General features: G+C 34.1%; 3 protein-coding genes and 1 long non-coding RNA gene across 7 annotated transcripts; 1 reads left to right on the forward strand and 3 right to left on the reverse strand.

The window, feature by feature from the left end:
• Positions 1–617: 617 nt before the first annotated feature.
• On the reverse strand, positions 618–3,596 carry LOC126718868 (uncharacterized). Its single transcript, XM_050421227.1, has 2 exons — positions 3,466–3,596; positions 618–2,826 (listed from the first exon to the last, which is right to left on the reverse strand). The coding sequence occupies exon 2, from the start codon at positions 2,816–2,818 to the stop codon at positions 695–697; it is 2,124 nt and encodes a 707-aa protein (XP_050277184.1). The 5' UTR covers positions 2,819–2,826; positions 3,466–3,596; the 3' UTR covers positions 618–694.
• A 2,570-nt stretch (positions 3,597–6,166) lies between these two features.
• LOC126719931 (protein FAR1-RELATED SEQUENCE 5-like) lies at positions 6,167–9,382 on the forward strand. Its single transcript, XM_050422429.1, has 4 exons — positions 6,167–8,345; positions 8,451–8,612; positions 8,708–8,814; positions 9,302–9,382. The coding sequence occupies exons 1-4, from the start codon at positions 6,167–6,169 to the stop codon at positions 9,380–9,382; spliced, it is 2,529 nt and encodes an 842-aa protein (XP_050278386.1).
• Positions 9,383–9,838: 456 nt separating this feature from the next.
• LOC126718869 (uncharacterized) lies at positions 9,839–12,559 on the reverse strand. Of its 4 annotated transcripts, none has more exons than XM_050421228.1 (3): positions 12,041–12,485; positions 11,653–11,835; positions 9,839–10,321 (listed from the first exon to the last, which is right to left on the reverse strand). In XM_050421228.1, exons 2-3 carry the CDS (start codon positions 11,772–11,774, stop codon positions 9,853–9,855), a joined length of 591 nt encoding a protein of 196 aa, XP_050277185.1. In that variant the 5' UTR covers positions 11,775–11,835; positions 12,041–12,485; the 3' UTR covers positions 9,839–9,852. The 4 variants fall into 4 exon arrangements, 3 of the variants coding, with proteins under 3 accessions (XP_050277185.1, XP_050277187.1, XP_050277186.1); XM_050421230.1 differs by lacking the exon at positions 11,653–11,835 and adding an exon at positions 11,047–11,108 and having other exon boundaries at positions 12,041–12,484; XR_007653126.1 differs by lacking the exon at positions 11,653–11,835 and having other exon boundaries at positions 12,041–12,559.
• A 1,627-nt stretch (positions 12,560–14,186) lies between these two features.
• LOC126716446 (uncharacterized) lies at positions 14,187–15,097 on the reverse strand. The gene is made up of 3 exons (XR_007652130.1): positions 15,032–15,097; positions 14,437–14,467; positions 14,187–14,314 (listed from the first exon to the last, which is right to left on the reverse strand). It is a non-coding gene; the product is annotated as an uncharacterized LOC126716446 (long non-coding RNA).
• Positions 15,098–15,800: the final 703 nt, after the last annotated feature.

Genomic DNA, 15,800 nt, shown 5'->3' on the forward strand with positions numbered 1-15,800 from the left:
AGGTCGAGACTTTGGTCTATGACATTGGAAGGCTTCAATCTCTCTCTCTCTCTTTTTGATGATGCGGAACCTCATCATGAAGGCAGAGCCATTTGGACCGCTAGGAGTAAAACATAGATACATGATAAGAAGGCTTCAGTCTCAAGGGACTAAAGCTATTTTTCATGTTGTCCACCCAAGAATTCTCAAAGAACCAAGGCAACTAGCAACTCAAAGCTTCAAAAAATTATATGGCTACCTTTTGGCTTAATAAATCTTTTGGAACTCTGTAAAGCTAACCCTCCTAAACTCTTTAGCAGTTATCTTCATTATGATCTCTTAAAAAAAAAAAAAAAATTTGGTTCACGAAATATGCCATCTAATTGACTCTCTGAAAGACTTGTCAAGTTCTTGAACTAAGAGCCAATTTCGAAACTACTTGCATACTTCCAATGCAATGTCTTGATATATTGAAGCTACACAAGTTTAGGCATAATCTATTGAACTCAAGTTCAAGTTTTAAGAGCCTACTTAAAATAGCAGGATAATAATGCATCAGACAAAATCCATAGAACCTACTTAAAATAGAATAGATAATATTTTTAGATAAGTTACTTAAAATAGAATAGATAATGAAAATTACCTATGAAAATTTACTAACACAAACGACTGTCTAGCTAAAAAGAGAGTAACAAAATTATAAAATAAAATAAAATCAATCGTGCACTAAAAGTTCTGGGTCATCTGCACTGCAAATCTCCGAATCCATCATAGCTCTTAAATTCAGGGTTCCATCTCCCTCCACAAAAAATCTGAAACTTGTCTTGAAGAGTCCTCTTATGTGTGTCAGACCACCTTCAAATGATATCACTTCCGGATATTTCAGTCCAAATTTACTCATGCAAGTCATGTCCCATTCCCAATGCGTAATTTGGGGCATCACATACCCATTCACTTCAAACTTCTCCTTCATTGCTTCATAGTTCTTTCTCCAGCCACAATCATGATCCCCACAACAGCTTTCATAATGGCAACTAGACGCACAATTAGGGCGTTTACCTTCAAACATGAAAACCCTTTTGATCATGTCCTGTTTTCTCACATTCAGGTCTATTGCAGTTTCCAAAATTTTATCCAAGAATGATAATAGCAGCAGGCCCCATGGTTTAGTATCATTACCATCTCCTTTTGGGCTCACGACATTATTTAGTCTACAAAAATTTATCCTTGACTGAAGATCATCTCCCTTGATGCTCACCACCTCAGGATTATCACTGTACTTAAGGACCTTTCCCTTCCAAGGGCTTGCACAGAGTTCAGAAGTCATCAATGTAAAGCCACAGCAGAATTCATCTGTCCAATCATTACTGTTAAACGTTGAAATGCAATTGACAAATTTCCCATTCTTAGAGAAAGCATCCAGCATCCTTTTCCATTGCAGTTCAGCAACTTCATGACCATTAGCGTACTGAAAAAGTTTTAATATCTCATGAGGAAGTAAATCCTTGGCAGTGGTTTTTGGCATTTCAAGGCACTGCACATTTTGAAGGTACTGCAAAAACCTTTCTCGGTCATGCTTATAGAATGCACGCTTGTAAGTTTTGAAGGCAACAGATGAGATTCGATCGTATGGAAGTAAGTTCCATTGATTGGCACTCATGTAAATTTCCGGTAACTCTAAGGCTTTGCGAAGTGGGACAAGAACTTCTTTTTGTAAACGGTTTCGAACTCTGTAAACATAGTGAGCCTCATTGATCCCTTTGTATTCAGGACAAGAATCATAAGGGAAAAGCCTCCTGGCAACACTCTCACAAAATAAAGTTGAATAATCATAAGAAGAGTAAAGAGAAGGGCACCATTTTGAAGCCAAACTAATTTTTGCTGTCTGCCCAGAATTCAAGTGCTCAAGATCAGCCTTAAGTAGCTTGGCAAAGAGATCAGAAATCCGATCATATAAGAAACGGTAATTTTTATCGTAATTGTACCGCCGAATGGCTTTTTTTACCATCATATTTATTTTCTCCTTTCTCATTTTCTCAGCATTCGTCCTATCCTTCAGAGCCTTCAATCTCTTCTCAAAGTCCTCTTTTAACATCATATTTCTTTTTACCATTCTCAAATATGTTGACTTCTCTTTCTTAGTCTTTGTCTTATCCTTCACAACCTTCATATTTTTCCTTCTCATCTTTATCCTTATAAGTATTTTGCTTCTCATATTTTTCTTTATCCTTCTTGAAATTCCCTCTCTCCTTTCAAGTCCTTCGCTGTCCATGATATATGTATGTTTTGGGATGCCACTATTGACAATCCGACAGAGGATTTCCAGCAAGTCTTTCAAACACCCAAATTTGGCAAATGTTTTCACATTGCACGCTAACGTTTTAGGGTGGTATTGGTGGAGCCACATAGCTGCCACAAAGAACTCCTCTCTTCTTAGGTTTCCAAAATAACTAGTGTTCCTCAGGAGGCAAATGAGTTTGAGGGTAGTATGTGGACAGTGGTACCAAGAATTCTCCAAATAGTTCACCAGACTATCAACTGCTTTAATTTTTCTACGCTTTTCATAAAATTGAAAACACGGATCACGTGATCTAAGATAGCATTTCTCCCGAAGTAGTTTTTCATCAGAGAAGAAGTCTTGGGTATCAACTAGACCTGGGGTCGCATTAACTGTTGAATGAGAGATTTCTGGAGGTCCAAGCAGTCGAAATGGAGAAGGATTTAATTCTGCTGAGCTAGGACAAGAAAAAAAGCACCTTAAAGACAACACTCCAGAAATGTTTCTTAAACCAGTCCTTTTGATAGAGATGCGAAAGAGTGAAAAACCAAGCTGACTCATATTACTACCTGAAGAAAAATTAGTTTAGGATCAAAAGACATTGAATCAGATATATTAAAAGAAAATGCTGGATCATAATACAACTAACATAATATGAAATTATGTGTGATAGACAATTCCAGAACTGCAAACTTCCAAAAGAATAGGTTTAAAGCAAAAGAAGAAGATATCAAAGCTACCAATTAGAAATTTAGAATCCACAGCAGACTTTATTGTTCACTTTGTTAAGGTTGCAACAGAGAATTGGTAAAATCTCCACTAGAGTTCAAAATATAATATATTAATTTTTTTTTTTTTTCAAATTTGTAATTTAAACACTCACCCAGCAGGACATGAATAAACCAAGACCTCACCCTTATGACTAAACCGAAACCGACCGCACCAATATCATAGCTACTAACTTTTTTTTTTTTTTTTTTGGAGAGCAAAAAAACCAGTGAAAATAAAAACACCAAACATTGCCGTCGCCGTCGAGCCTAAGTTTGGAAAAGACGCCAGCATCAAAACTCAAAAGCCCAATACAAAATTTCACAAGAATCTTAAAGCATCACATTCTACGAAAGGAAACAGCTAAATATAATTTTACTTGGCCTAGAAATTTTTACCCATCAAAGTATAGATAATATGAACTCAAAGAAAGAGAGAACCTTGTTGACTGTTGACTAGTGGGGGTGGAGAATATCCGGCGACTTCTTTCGTTGAAGCGGCGTTGGGTTTAGCTTTGCACGGCTGAGTATTAATTTTTCTAAATAATACGTAATTGTTTCATCCAGTTGTTGCGAACAGTACCGGCCCAACAAAATTTGGGGCGCAGCGAAAATTTTATATGAAACTTTTATATGTAAATATTAATTAAATAAATTTATATAACACTAATTAAATTAAGACTAATTTGATGTAAATATAGTAATTGATGTATAATACTAATTAAATTAAGGTTAATTTCATTCCGATGATTGAATATCATAGTTAAACCATAAATTTAAACAAAAAGAATTAAAAAAAATTATTTATCTAAAAAAGAAACTTATTTTAACTTAAATATATGACTATGCATAGTTAAGTATAATTGTAATCTAAATTTTAATTTTATATATTCTTTTTAAGAGAAAGAGATAAATAAATATTATTTGGTGTGTGGCTTTATAGGTGATTAGTTTACAAAAATTAAGATCTCAAATTATTTAGAGGAGATTAATCATTGATGATCTATCACATTTGCAGCATTTCTTTTGGATGCATTTTAGGGCTTCAATTGGTTTAAATTTCTATTGGTCTCCTATTTTGGAAGCCTTGTTAGAAACGAAAAAGAAAAATACTAAAGATACTACAAAATGTTCACAATATAACGTGATAATGACTTTAATTGATGAATTTCAACATCTTAATTTATTTGTGTTTGAATTACTGTTTTATGTGATTGGTGACATGTCGGCTAAACTTAAACTTAAACCTATAGTAAAATTTGTGGTATCTTTAACATTACTCTTAAAAAAAGTACTAATTATTTAAAAATGTTATATTTTTATAAAATTTTGGGCCTTTATGGAGGGGGATGGGGCCTTTTTTTAGTAGGGAATTTCTTTTTTGGTTTTGGGGCCTTAGGCCTAGTCCTAAGTTGCCTAGGCCTTGGGCCGACCTTGGTTGCGAATACTGTAGTCGTCCTCATCATCTTCTTCTTCTTCTTCATCTCCTCCGTGATCGATATTGAGCTCTTTGTCTTTGCTCTGAAAGATAATGGCTAGCTTGGAACTGTTCGATCTCTCTCTCTCTCTTATGGGTTTGTGAATTAGATTGCAGATGAGTTTTAATTTGGTATCGGGTTAGGATTGAGACTTGAATTAGAATGGGTCAATTTTTTTTTTTTTTTAATGTGTAAATTGATTTTATTAATTTTTTACTTAAAAAATTGTCACATCATTAAAATAATTGCCAAGTTATTGATTCGTACTTTTTTTAGCCACATATGTAACACTAGTAATGACAAAAAAAAGAAAAAAAGAAAAAAAAAAGACTAATATACCTTAGTTTTAAAACTGAAAAAACGAAGTGTGCTCACTTCAAACTTAAGAGACCAATTATCCCTACAGAGTAAACTTGAGGGACTAATATTATAGTTTCACCTATTATTATTCTTAAGTCTTAACAACTTGCTAATGTTTCATAATGATACTAGACTTAACTTGCCACTGCATGCACATAGGAACATGTCATAGAATCGGAAGGCACACATAGACAGTTCCCATATCAAAGAATTGTCTTGTAATAATTCGGCCCAATTGGAAAACCCAGCTAGAGGTGCTTGGTGTTCATCATCTTGGTTCTACTTGCATGTACAAGGACCAAAACAAGTATTGTTGGGCCAACTATTGAAAATATAAAACTAAGTCCATTATTGCAAGCAAACCCAAGCAAGGATGAGCGGCCCAATAGATTGAGTTCTGAGCAGTAGAGCCCGATTCTAGACTTTTCTTGGAGGCAGTGGACTTCTTTTCTTCCTTTGCACTCTTCGCAGCAATTCCTAGGGCTTTTAACCCGTGGTTAGTAGGGTTTTTTCTTTAATTTATAATTGGATAAGTATTATATGTAGACAAGTTTTAAAAGTACTTTTTTTTTTTAATTTTAAAAATATATTATTTATTATTATATAAAGATTTTTTGTGCTGGCCACTTTTGATTCATCGCTGATTTTTTTTTCTTTTTTTTTTTTAAATAAAAAAGTTGTAATTTTTTTAAGAAGAAAATAAAAAATAGTACATCTTGAGTCAAAGAAAACTCAATCATATTACGATTTTTCTCTATCCAAGTTATCTAGTCAAAAACATCATTAGCATGTTGTGCCAAGTTATGATTATCTTTCCGCTTGACGTGGTTCACTTGCACGCTTTTGAAGTCTTATAACTTCTGCCGAATCCCCTCAATAATATTACAAATTGTAGTAGGTATTTCACTTTCTTCCCATAAAGACTCAATGATTATCTTTGAGTCACTTTTGAAGACTACCACTCTTAGAATTTTCACAATTTTTTTTCATTCCTTGTAATAGTTTTTTTTTTTTTTTTTTCATGGTGTAGGGATGGATGCATTGCTTTTGTTCTGTTGTTTTTGTTGAAGGAATTGATTTTAATAAATAGTTTCGTACTAAGAGTCTCCTCTGAGGTATTTAATCTATCTTTTGTCATTTTCTTAGATTAAGTCTTTGGTTGATTTATTATGGAAAATTATGATATTTTGATAATTAGTATAAAGCCCACTTGAGTTTTAATGTGATTTATGTATATTTATAGTCATCTTTTCATCATGTTCATTCAACATATCTTTTTTTTCCATGATTAGGTTCGACTAGTCATGGATTTTTCAAAAAATGCTTTTGTTGCTGTTGGGGACAATGATAAAAGGGAAAAGTTTGAAAATGTAATTTTGGGTGAATGTGATGAAATTAAAATTGGAATGCAAGTGAGGTCTGAAGAAGAAGCATATAACCTTTATAATGAGTATGCTTTAAAAAGGGGATTTAGCATTCGAAAAGCGGTTAAACGAGAATATAATGGTGTTATTAGGCAACGAGAATTTGTGTGTTCAAAACAAGGTTTTAAAGAGTTTGAAGACCCTTCTAATGTTAAAAAGTATCATAATTTAGATGTAAGAACGGGTTGTCGTGCTAGGATCCGGTTTGATGTAAAAAATGATATTTGGAGTGTTTCACACTTTAATGACACACACAATCATGAATTTGCAACTCCAGAAGAAAGATGTAATTTGAGATCAGGAAGGAAGGTGCTACCTGCTCATGGGAATATAATTAGCACAATGGTTAGTTCGGGTATAAAAGCAACAAAGTCTTACTCATTTTTGTCAAAAGAACTTGGTGGTGCAAATAATGTTGGGTTTTCTAAGCGAGATTGTCATAATTTTGTGCAAACAAAAAGAAAAGAAATTATGGAAGCTGGTGATGGGCAAAGTATTATTAATCATTTCAAAGAAAAGCAAAGTGAAGATCCAATGTTTTTTTATTCGGTGCAAGTAGACCAAGATAATAGAATTGCAAATTTCTTTTGGAGAGATGGTAGATCAAAAGTAGATTATGACTCTTTTGGGGATGTTGTTATATTTGATACCACTTATCGAACCAATAAGTACAACTTAATCTGTGCACCATTTGTGGGAATCAATCATCATTGGAACAATGTTTTGTTTGGTTGTGCTTTTTTATCAGATGAGACAACTCAATCATTTATTTGGTTGTTTGAGACTTTTTTGACTGCAATGGGAGGTCGACAACCGAAATCTATTTTTACAGATCAAGACCAAGCAATGGCAAATGCTATTAATATGGTTTTCAATGAGCCTCGTCATCGACTTTGTTTATGGCATATTAGTAAAAATGCTCAAAAAAATCTTGTTGGAATCTATGGTGTTCCAGATTTCAATCAAAGATTTAATCATTGCTTATACGGTGGGTGTTCAAATGAAATGGAGTTTGAGTCAACTTGGAGCAAAATGATTGAGATGCATAATTTAAAGAACAATACATGGCTGGACAGGTTATACCAAATTCGAGAAAAGTGGTGCCCAACTTTCAATCTCAATTTCTTTTCTGCAAAGATGAAGTCTACCCAAAGAAGTGAAAGTACAAATAGTGTTTTTCATCGAATTATGAAAACATCTATGCCTCTTATTGAAGTTATTAAATTTTATGAGGAAAAGGCAGTACAAATGCGACAAGATGAAATAAATGAAGATTTTCGTTGTAAGAATGGTGCACCTAGGAAAGTTCATAAGCATGGAGGCATTTTAAGTCATGCTGCTAAAGTTTATACTCTTGCTTTGTTTGGAATGTTTGAAGAAGAGTTTAATTCAGGTATGGGATTGAATTGTGTTGAAACTAATCATTGTGAGGATAACTTTACATATTCACTAAGTAGTGGGGAGAGTAGAAGGATTCATATTGTGCATTTTAACCGGGCTGAATTAAGTATTTGTTGTGATTGCAAATTATTTGAGACTTTGGGGTTGTTATGTTGTCATGCTTTAAGGGTTTTTCTTGTGAATAATGTGAATAATATACTCGACAAATATATATCAAGTAGATGGACAAAAGATGCCAAGAAAGGGTTGTGTTGCTCTGTTGATTCATTTAAATCAAATGAGAAATCGACTCATGTATTGCGTATGAGTAACTTAAGTCTTTTGTGGTATAAATGTTGTGATAAGGCTGCATTAACTGATCATGGGACCAAAATTGCAATGGATAGTCTAAGTGAGCTATTATGCAAGCTTGAAAAGAGTTCAGCAGATACAAATAAGGTGGAAGATGTTGGTAAAAAATGTCCTCAAGATCTCATACATGATGATGATGTGCAACCTTTCTTAGATGGTAAGAGACCAATCCTTGATCCGCCATATGTGAGAAAGAAAGTAATAACCAATTTTAGAATCAAAAGTCAACTGGAAAAGAAGCAAAGAAAAAAGAAAGTGAAAGATGCAACCACTTCAAAAGCTCCAAAAACTATTTCTATGGTACATGGTAAGTACAAAATTAGCACTCAAGCTTTCTTTTTCTTATTTTTTGCTTGTTGAGTTTAATTGTATGTTCTTACTTCGTCTCTCTTTTTTTCTTTTTTTTTTAAAGAAAATGTTCAATCATCATTTCTTCTCCCGGAGATGTCTATTGCTAATCCTATGGTTAGCTCTACAACAAAGCTACAAGAAAATCATTCGAAAAAACGGAACATAAGAAAAGTGAAAGATACAATCACTTCACAAGCTTCAGAAGCTATTTCTATGATACATGGTAAGTACAAAACTAGTATTTCAATTTTTATTTTTTCTTATTTTTGCTTGTTGAGCTTAATCATTTGTTACTGTTTTTCTTTTCTTTTTATATAGAAGATGTTCAAACATCATTCTTTCCCCTGGAAATGTTTGTTGCTTATCCAATGATTAACTCTACAAGAATGTTTCAAGAAAGCACCTCAATGTCACACTTGAATCAAGTACATTCTATAACCTTAAACTTTTTATGTTAGAGGGGGAGAAGCTTTAATATGTGCTTTTGTTTTTTTTTTTTTTTTTTTTTTGCCCTAATATTGTTCTCTTTTTTTTAGGGCCCTACTACAAATTTCTGAAGTATGAAGAACAACTCTTTTGGATAGTATTTTGGACAATATACTGCACAGCTCATGGACAGCATCTTTGGAGAGTTTTTTGGACAACATTTTGGTCATTATTGCACAGTGGAGGAACCTCTTAGATAGTATATTTGACTTGAAAATTTTATAGATAACATAGCTAAAAATTTGGACAAGGGATTGCATAGCCAAACACTAATTATAGCTGTCATTTTGTAAAGCTTTTGTAATGAATGAAATTACTCAAACATGATAGATTTTGTATATGTTTGAGTAACTTCTAGTTAAGACTAATTATATGCAAATAATAAAAGTTTTTAATGCAAGAGTACTTTTTATTCTTATATGTTAGTTTCTATATGTGCATGGTGGTGGAATTGCAATGCTAGATTATTGCAAGTGTTATATTGTTCCAGTTAAGGGAATGATATAGTGTGTTTACAAGAAATATATTGATGGTGAAAAATGAGGATAATGGTGTTATTGTGATTGTTGCTCTTGCTTGGGAATCCTGTTGATTTCGAACTTCCAGATTGGTTTAATAAATGGAAGCCAATGCCATATACCTTTATAAGGAGAAGTATCCTTTTAAAATGCAGTTTCAGTTATGTAACCATATTATAGTTGTAAGATATCACATGAAATTTATTTGAGCTTCTCATAGTAGGTTTGCTGCTGACCTGATTAGTGGGATCAAGGCATGATTGAGTTATAGCAAGTTTAGCATTGGTACAATTTTAGTCATTTTTATAGTCATATCTTTAAAACTTCATTTATTATTTCATATATCTCATTAATAGACATGTTCATTATTTATTTGAGATTGATTTGTATATAAAAATAAGAGTTTTTTTTTTTTTTTTTTTTTTTTTTTTATAACAATAGAAAAACAACAGCAGCAAATTACAATAAAGTTGGGTGCACCGAACTGTGGTGTCCGGGATTTTTGGTTGCTAGGCTACCTAACTTATACACTGGGCTTATAATGACCCTAGGAACAAAAACAGCTTTACACACAAAATTCTGCTGTTGAAGGGCCACAATATCAGCAACTATGGTACTATCCTTCCAACCATTCGGATATTTCAAGTTATGAGCCTTCACTATGCCTTTCCTACTAAACAGAAACAAAATTCTAACAAAACCAAAAGTTTTAGCTATCAACGTTGCCTCCACTAGAGCTTCTTGAGTTGCTTCAACTGCTGTTGCTGCTGCACAACTTGCACCCCCCTTGAAAATGGTCAATCCTTGAGGGGTAATAGCTTCATATGCTAGACCTGATCTGCCACTTCTTCTTGCTTTGGCTCTTGAGATTTTGATAATCAAATCCCAATGCCCTCCCATGCTCTGACTGACAGAACTAGACCACCACCTAAAAAAGTTTTGAAAAAAAAGTGTCATTCAATTGCATATAAAGAAACAATGATTCTGTCAAAATGCATAACTGAGCACATTTAATATGATTAATTCTAGCATATGCAAATCTAACAAAATCTCCAAGTTGCATAGTTAGCAAGAATATATCCCAATGGAAATATTCCAAAGTGAGCATAGTATAATTAAAGTAGGAATCCATCTTCAAATTCAGTCAATATAATCTACCATTATCTATTACCATCAAAACCAAGTACAAAGCACATCTTAGCAATTCCACAAGTTGGAGTAATCCTCCATAGAGCTTTGTTTGCAAACTCAAGCAAAGAATTTAAAACACAGTCCCCTTATTTTCTCAAATTTTCTTAGTTTTCTCAAACTTTCTTAGCGATCAATTCCAAACTCATACACAATTTGATTTAGTAACAATATAAGCAACATACCAAAAACAATTAGCAAAGGTTCCATAACAACAACTGGCACCACATGGTGCCATGATGCAAAACAAAAAAAGCAAGGTATATAAAGCCAATAATAAACATGATTGATGTTGATATAATCCAAAGGTATCAAACAAAATGTACCAAATTCCTCTTTATTTAAATCTAAGGCAATATAGACTTAGACTATATGCAAGTAATAAAGTACACTACAAGCAATATATGAACTGACTTCATCTTAGTGACCAGCACAAAGTTTGACTACAGTAGCGTCATATATTACCTGGAAGGAACCATCATTGTTAATCTAGGCAGCCCAATCTTATTTTGTCCCTTTCTTTATTACTACAATAAAAATATAAAGATGAGAAATATGTACAACCCCAAAACAAGATTGTACTAATAACTTCAATATTGGAAGAAAGAAAAATAACAATTTTAATCTAATCTAAAAGAGCAATTTTTTGAGTGGTGCTAGTCAGTCACCACTCACTAGCACCTCCATCTTCCCTCTATCATATTTGTATAATAATAAAAATTGCAAGGAATGTGTTGTACAAAATTTTATTCCAAATCATAACCAATTCAATGGTTCATAAATTCATATGAATGCAAAAAACTAATGGCCTCAGATTAATCACAATCACAGTTCACAAATCATAAGGCTTCCATAGTTCCACCAAAGATGCAAACTTCAGCCATGTCTTTATGTTATCCGCGTTCAAACTTTTGTTCCATTCCTTAACATACTTTAAATACCATGCCTCTCTCACCATCTCTTAGATCCGAACAATTCTCAACCCAACCTTTCTCCTCTCCTTGGCCACACCTTGAACTGAAAGCATGGGAAGCAAGAACATCAAAGTTGAAGACACTGACAAAAAGTTACCACATTGGTACCAAATGAGACCACAAATAGGCTTGAGAAACACCCTCATTTGGTTCTTCCTCATCGTCTCCATGCTCTACGTTATCTACTCCACAAATTTCATCCTCACCAGTGAACAACATAAATGTCCCACCTCTTTAGGTTCCTCCATAGAACAACACCTTCAAACGATCACCAACGCATCTTCCACCAATGAAAAAAAAAAACCCTTTTACTGTATATTAGCACATCTATACTCACTGAAGCATTTTATCAAACAGTACAAGTTTCCTTTCTACATAAGACTACATAAGAACTTGTATGTCAATTTTTTTGGAAATGAAAATCAAGACACATATGTAAACAGAAAATTCATAAAATAAAATGAAAAAAAAAGTGAGGAGAAAACCTTCTTGCAAAGTCAGAAGTTGAAAGCAGTGAAGAAAACTTTGTGGTTGGAGACAACGGAGCAACAATTTTAGGCGTTTTCTGACGAAACAAAGGTCAGTCTCGTCAGAACTGGTGATGATCGGCGATGCTAGGCAGTGGCTGTCAAGGTTAAGAGTTGAGAGAGGGAAGATGGAGGTGCCGATGTGGTATGGTGGTGCGAGAGAAACAGAGAGAGATGAGATTTGCTATTTTGGAGAATGGGAAACGGAAGAGTGGCGGGATAGTGAAATTTGGTATTTTCAAAACTGTATATGTCCGGCAGCGTAGCTCTGGCAACGATGCTAGGCAGTGGGCAGTGGCTATGGAGGTTTGGAAGAGAGTAGTGAGAGAGCAGAGATAGAAAATTTTGATTTTCAAAAAAAGGGGAAGTGTTGTTTTGAATCGGCGGGCTTTGAAAATTTAGAGTATTTGTGTTTTTTTATTTTAAATAACCTTTGGTGATGAGCTGTAATATTTAATCCATTTGTCAAATTTTCATTGGTCTTAGAAACTCCACATGTGTGCTGAGCTGGAGTTTCTGAAACACAATATACTTTCTCCCACATTCCAAGCAAAGAGGACTCCCTCCTCTAATGCTTTGGCTCTGGATTCTTGAGGTCCCAAAGGAATAGGAGGCCTTCGGCTTCGTGGCTAAATTAGATTATAAATGTTTGTTTATTTTTTCATAAAAGATAAGAACAATAAACTCATTGGTGAACACACTAATTGATTTATAATGCAATCATTTTAAAATAAAATGATTAGTAACGCATTTAATTTAAGAACAAAAGTAGTGGAAAAATTATGCATTTTATAAACATAATTTTTTAAATATTTATTGTTCAACAATTGTACACCTATAGATCCATGAGGCAAAATTGACATTGAATGAAATTTTTTTTAGAAAAGGATTTATTCTCACAATCAGGAAAGCTAACAATGTAGACTATGCATGGTAGTTTTATCATTATATTTGCTCCTTTTTGTTACCCTAGCTAATTTCAAGGCCAAAGTTTATTAGCAAAGAAATCTATAAACTTGTTGATAGGAGAAGACGTTTTCCTAAGGGCCGAAGCAACTTGTTGCTACTTGCAAGGGTGTGGCTTGAGTTGAGGATATAAATCACCAAATCCATTATAGCTTTTTCCTCCTTATATTAAGGCATGAGATTAAGAATCACATTTCATTGGAGGTAAAAGTTCGAAGTTAGAACACGTCCCTAACTTTTTATAGTTGTAAATTGAAATTCTCACTTGGACTAAAAAATAAAAAGCAGTACTAACAAATGTTTCATTTTTATTTTTTGACAGGCATTAAAAGAAATCAAATAGAGGACAACAATCCAATTCCAAACCAAAACCTTGTAAGAATCTGTCCCCTTTCAAGGGCCATAATAAGGCAATGTCATACTGAAATTCATTTTCAAGAAAACATGTAGACCCTTCCAATCTCAAATAACAGACATTCGCACTAGCTTATTGTAAAGAATGCGGTCATCCCCTACCGGTGTTGCTCTCTAACAATGCACTTTGCACAAGTTCCTGATGCATGAGATACATTAGCTACCAGACAATCAACACAAAAATATCAAGCAAGGAATTAAAAATAGAAAATATGGACAAAACCCAAAAAGTATCAAATATGGAACAGTAATTGAATAACAGGTTTTTTCACCTTCACATCCCTGTGTGAGAGGAACTTCCCCAAGTTGTGGATGATCAACCTCATATCTTCAACCTGAAAGACAACAGTTGCTCCTTACCACTCTAATCATCTGCTACTTGCATCTCCGTGTTTTTGGTTTCATGCACTGCCTGAACAGCCTTTATTTCATTCCCATCAGCATCTTTATTAGTTCCAGGAACCCCATCACTGGATTCCAAACCAGAGACCATTTTTTTAGCTATCCTCTTAATTATTTTTTTCTTCACAGTTGTTTTTACACTGGTACCTTCCACAACTGCAGCACTGCTTGGATCTGTCATTCTGAGCAGTTTTTCCTGCTGGAACCTTTTTTTTCCATCTTTTTTCTTACAAATGTCTTAGTGGGAGCAACCAATTTATCCTGTTGATCAGGTATCTCTGAATTTACGTTCTTCTGTCAACTATCCTTCTCATCCAATCACCCTTTTCATTCCATTTCCATTTTTCTCCTTTTTGATAGAATCTTCTGCTTGTCCAGAGGATGTGGACTCTTTCTTTTTTTCTGATTTGTCTAGTCTTTTGACATCTTTTGAGGAATCCTTTTCCTTATCTAAATTACAACACCCCCCCCCCCCCCCCCCCAAAAAAAAAAAAAAATCAATTTGGTAACTGATGAAAAACATAAGAAAAAAAGAGAGATCAAATAAAATGAGACCATGCACAACAAGTTACCTTTCAGCCCATCTTTCTTCTCTCTAGACCTCTGAAAAGAATAAAGCATTATATTAGTAAGAAGAAAGCAGCAAATTCAAAAGATCTAGGCAAGAATAGACATGATTGCCAAACGTTGAGCACTAATGTTGCTCTAAATAGAGCCAGAATGTTAAATAATAGATAACCCAATGTAATTGGTATTAAGACTTTAATGGGGTGAATTCAGCAACGTTGTGTCCGGAATCTAGAGATATTTTGACCAACCCACTTTTCAGTTACATGTCCATATCATGAGAACCAGATATCAAGTTCTTTCCAGGTTGATTGCTACAAATACAGCTCCATGCTCAAATTTCCTTTCAGAATTGAGTTGATTGGAATTGACAACAACCATCACACTCAAAGTGCACGAGTAACAATGTTTTCAACAACTGAATTTGATCTTCACTCAATCTCAGAACAGATATATGTCCATGTATCTACATATGCGCATGACTACATGTACATATTTTGTGTTTGTCTCTGCCAGTGTGTGAATTAGATGTCTTTTGGCAACAAACTTGAGCATGAGTAAAACTGATCAAAAAAAGTTTCAGATAATATAATTACAGACCTCTTTTTTCAAAGAAAGTTGGCGCTCTCTCTCTGCAACAGCCTTCTTGTGAGCAAGCCATTGCCCATTGGTCTCTCCATGCATTCAAAGAAGGGAGACATTCAGACAAATCTGGAACAAACAGTACGGTGACCTTATGGCTTAAAAGTCCATCCTTGCCAAGTCTGTCATAGTGTATCTGCAAACGCCAAGAAGAATTAAAAATTAACTTTCTGGATCCGGTAAATACAGGCACGTAACCAAAAACAAAGTCTCTAAATACAACCCAGAAGCATCAAAAGAGTCCAAAAACACAATATATTGCACTTTCTCGTCAGCATCATAACCAAAGAAAAACGTTTTTTGCTTTTTTGGTCGAAAAAGATGATACCTATAAAGTTATAAACAAGGAGTTTGAACCTGTACGGTAAAATATTACATATTGAAGTAGCCAAGACTCCAAAGAAATGGGGATAAGGCTACCGACCAATCACCTCTTCTAGACCCTGTAAAAGTGGAAGCATTGGGTACAAATTATTTTATGAAAGTAGCCAAGAATTTAGATGTAAATGTAATGTTTGGGGAAATATCCCTGTTGTTAGTGAAAATATACTTAGGCTAATTTAATGATATAGTGTACGTTTTGACAATTAAACCATCTTCTACTAATTCATAAAGCGAAGATCTCAATAAGAAAACAGCTCAAACATAAAGCAGAGCCTTGAAGAAATTCCATTCCAATGTCAGCCACCTTAGATAACCGAAAAGGCCTATTGAAAAAAGCTATAAA

Source organism: Quercus robur, chromosome 3 (genome assembly GCF_932294415.1).
Source record: "Quercus robur chromosome 3, dhQueRobu3.1, whole genome shotgun sequence".
Lineage (NCBI taxonomy): Eukaryota > Viridiplantae > Streptophyta > Magnoliopsida > Fagales > Fagaceae > Quercus > Quercus robur.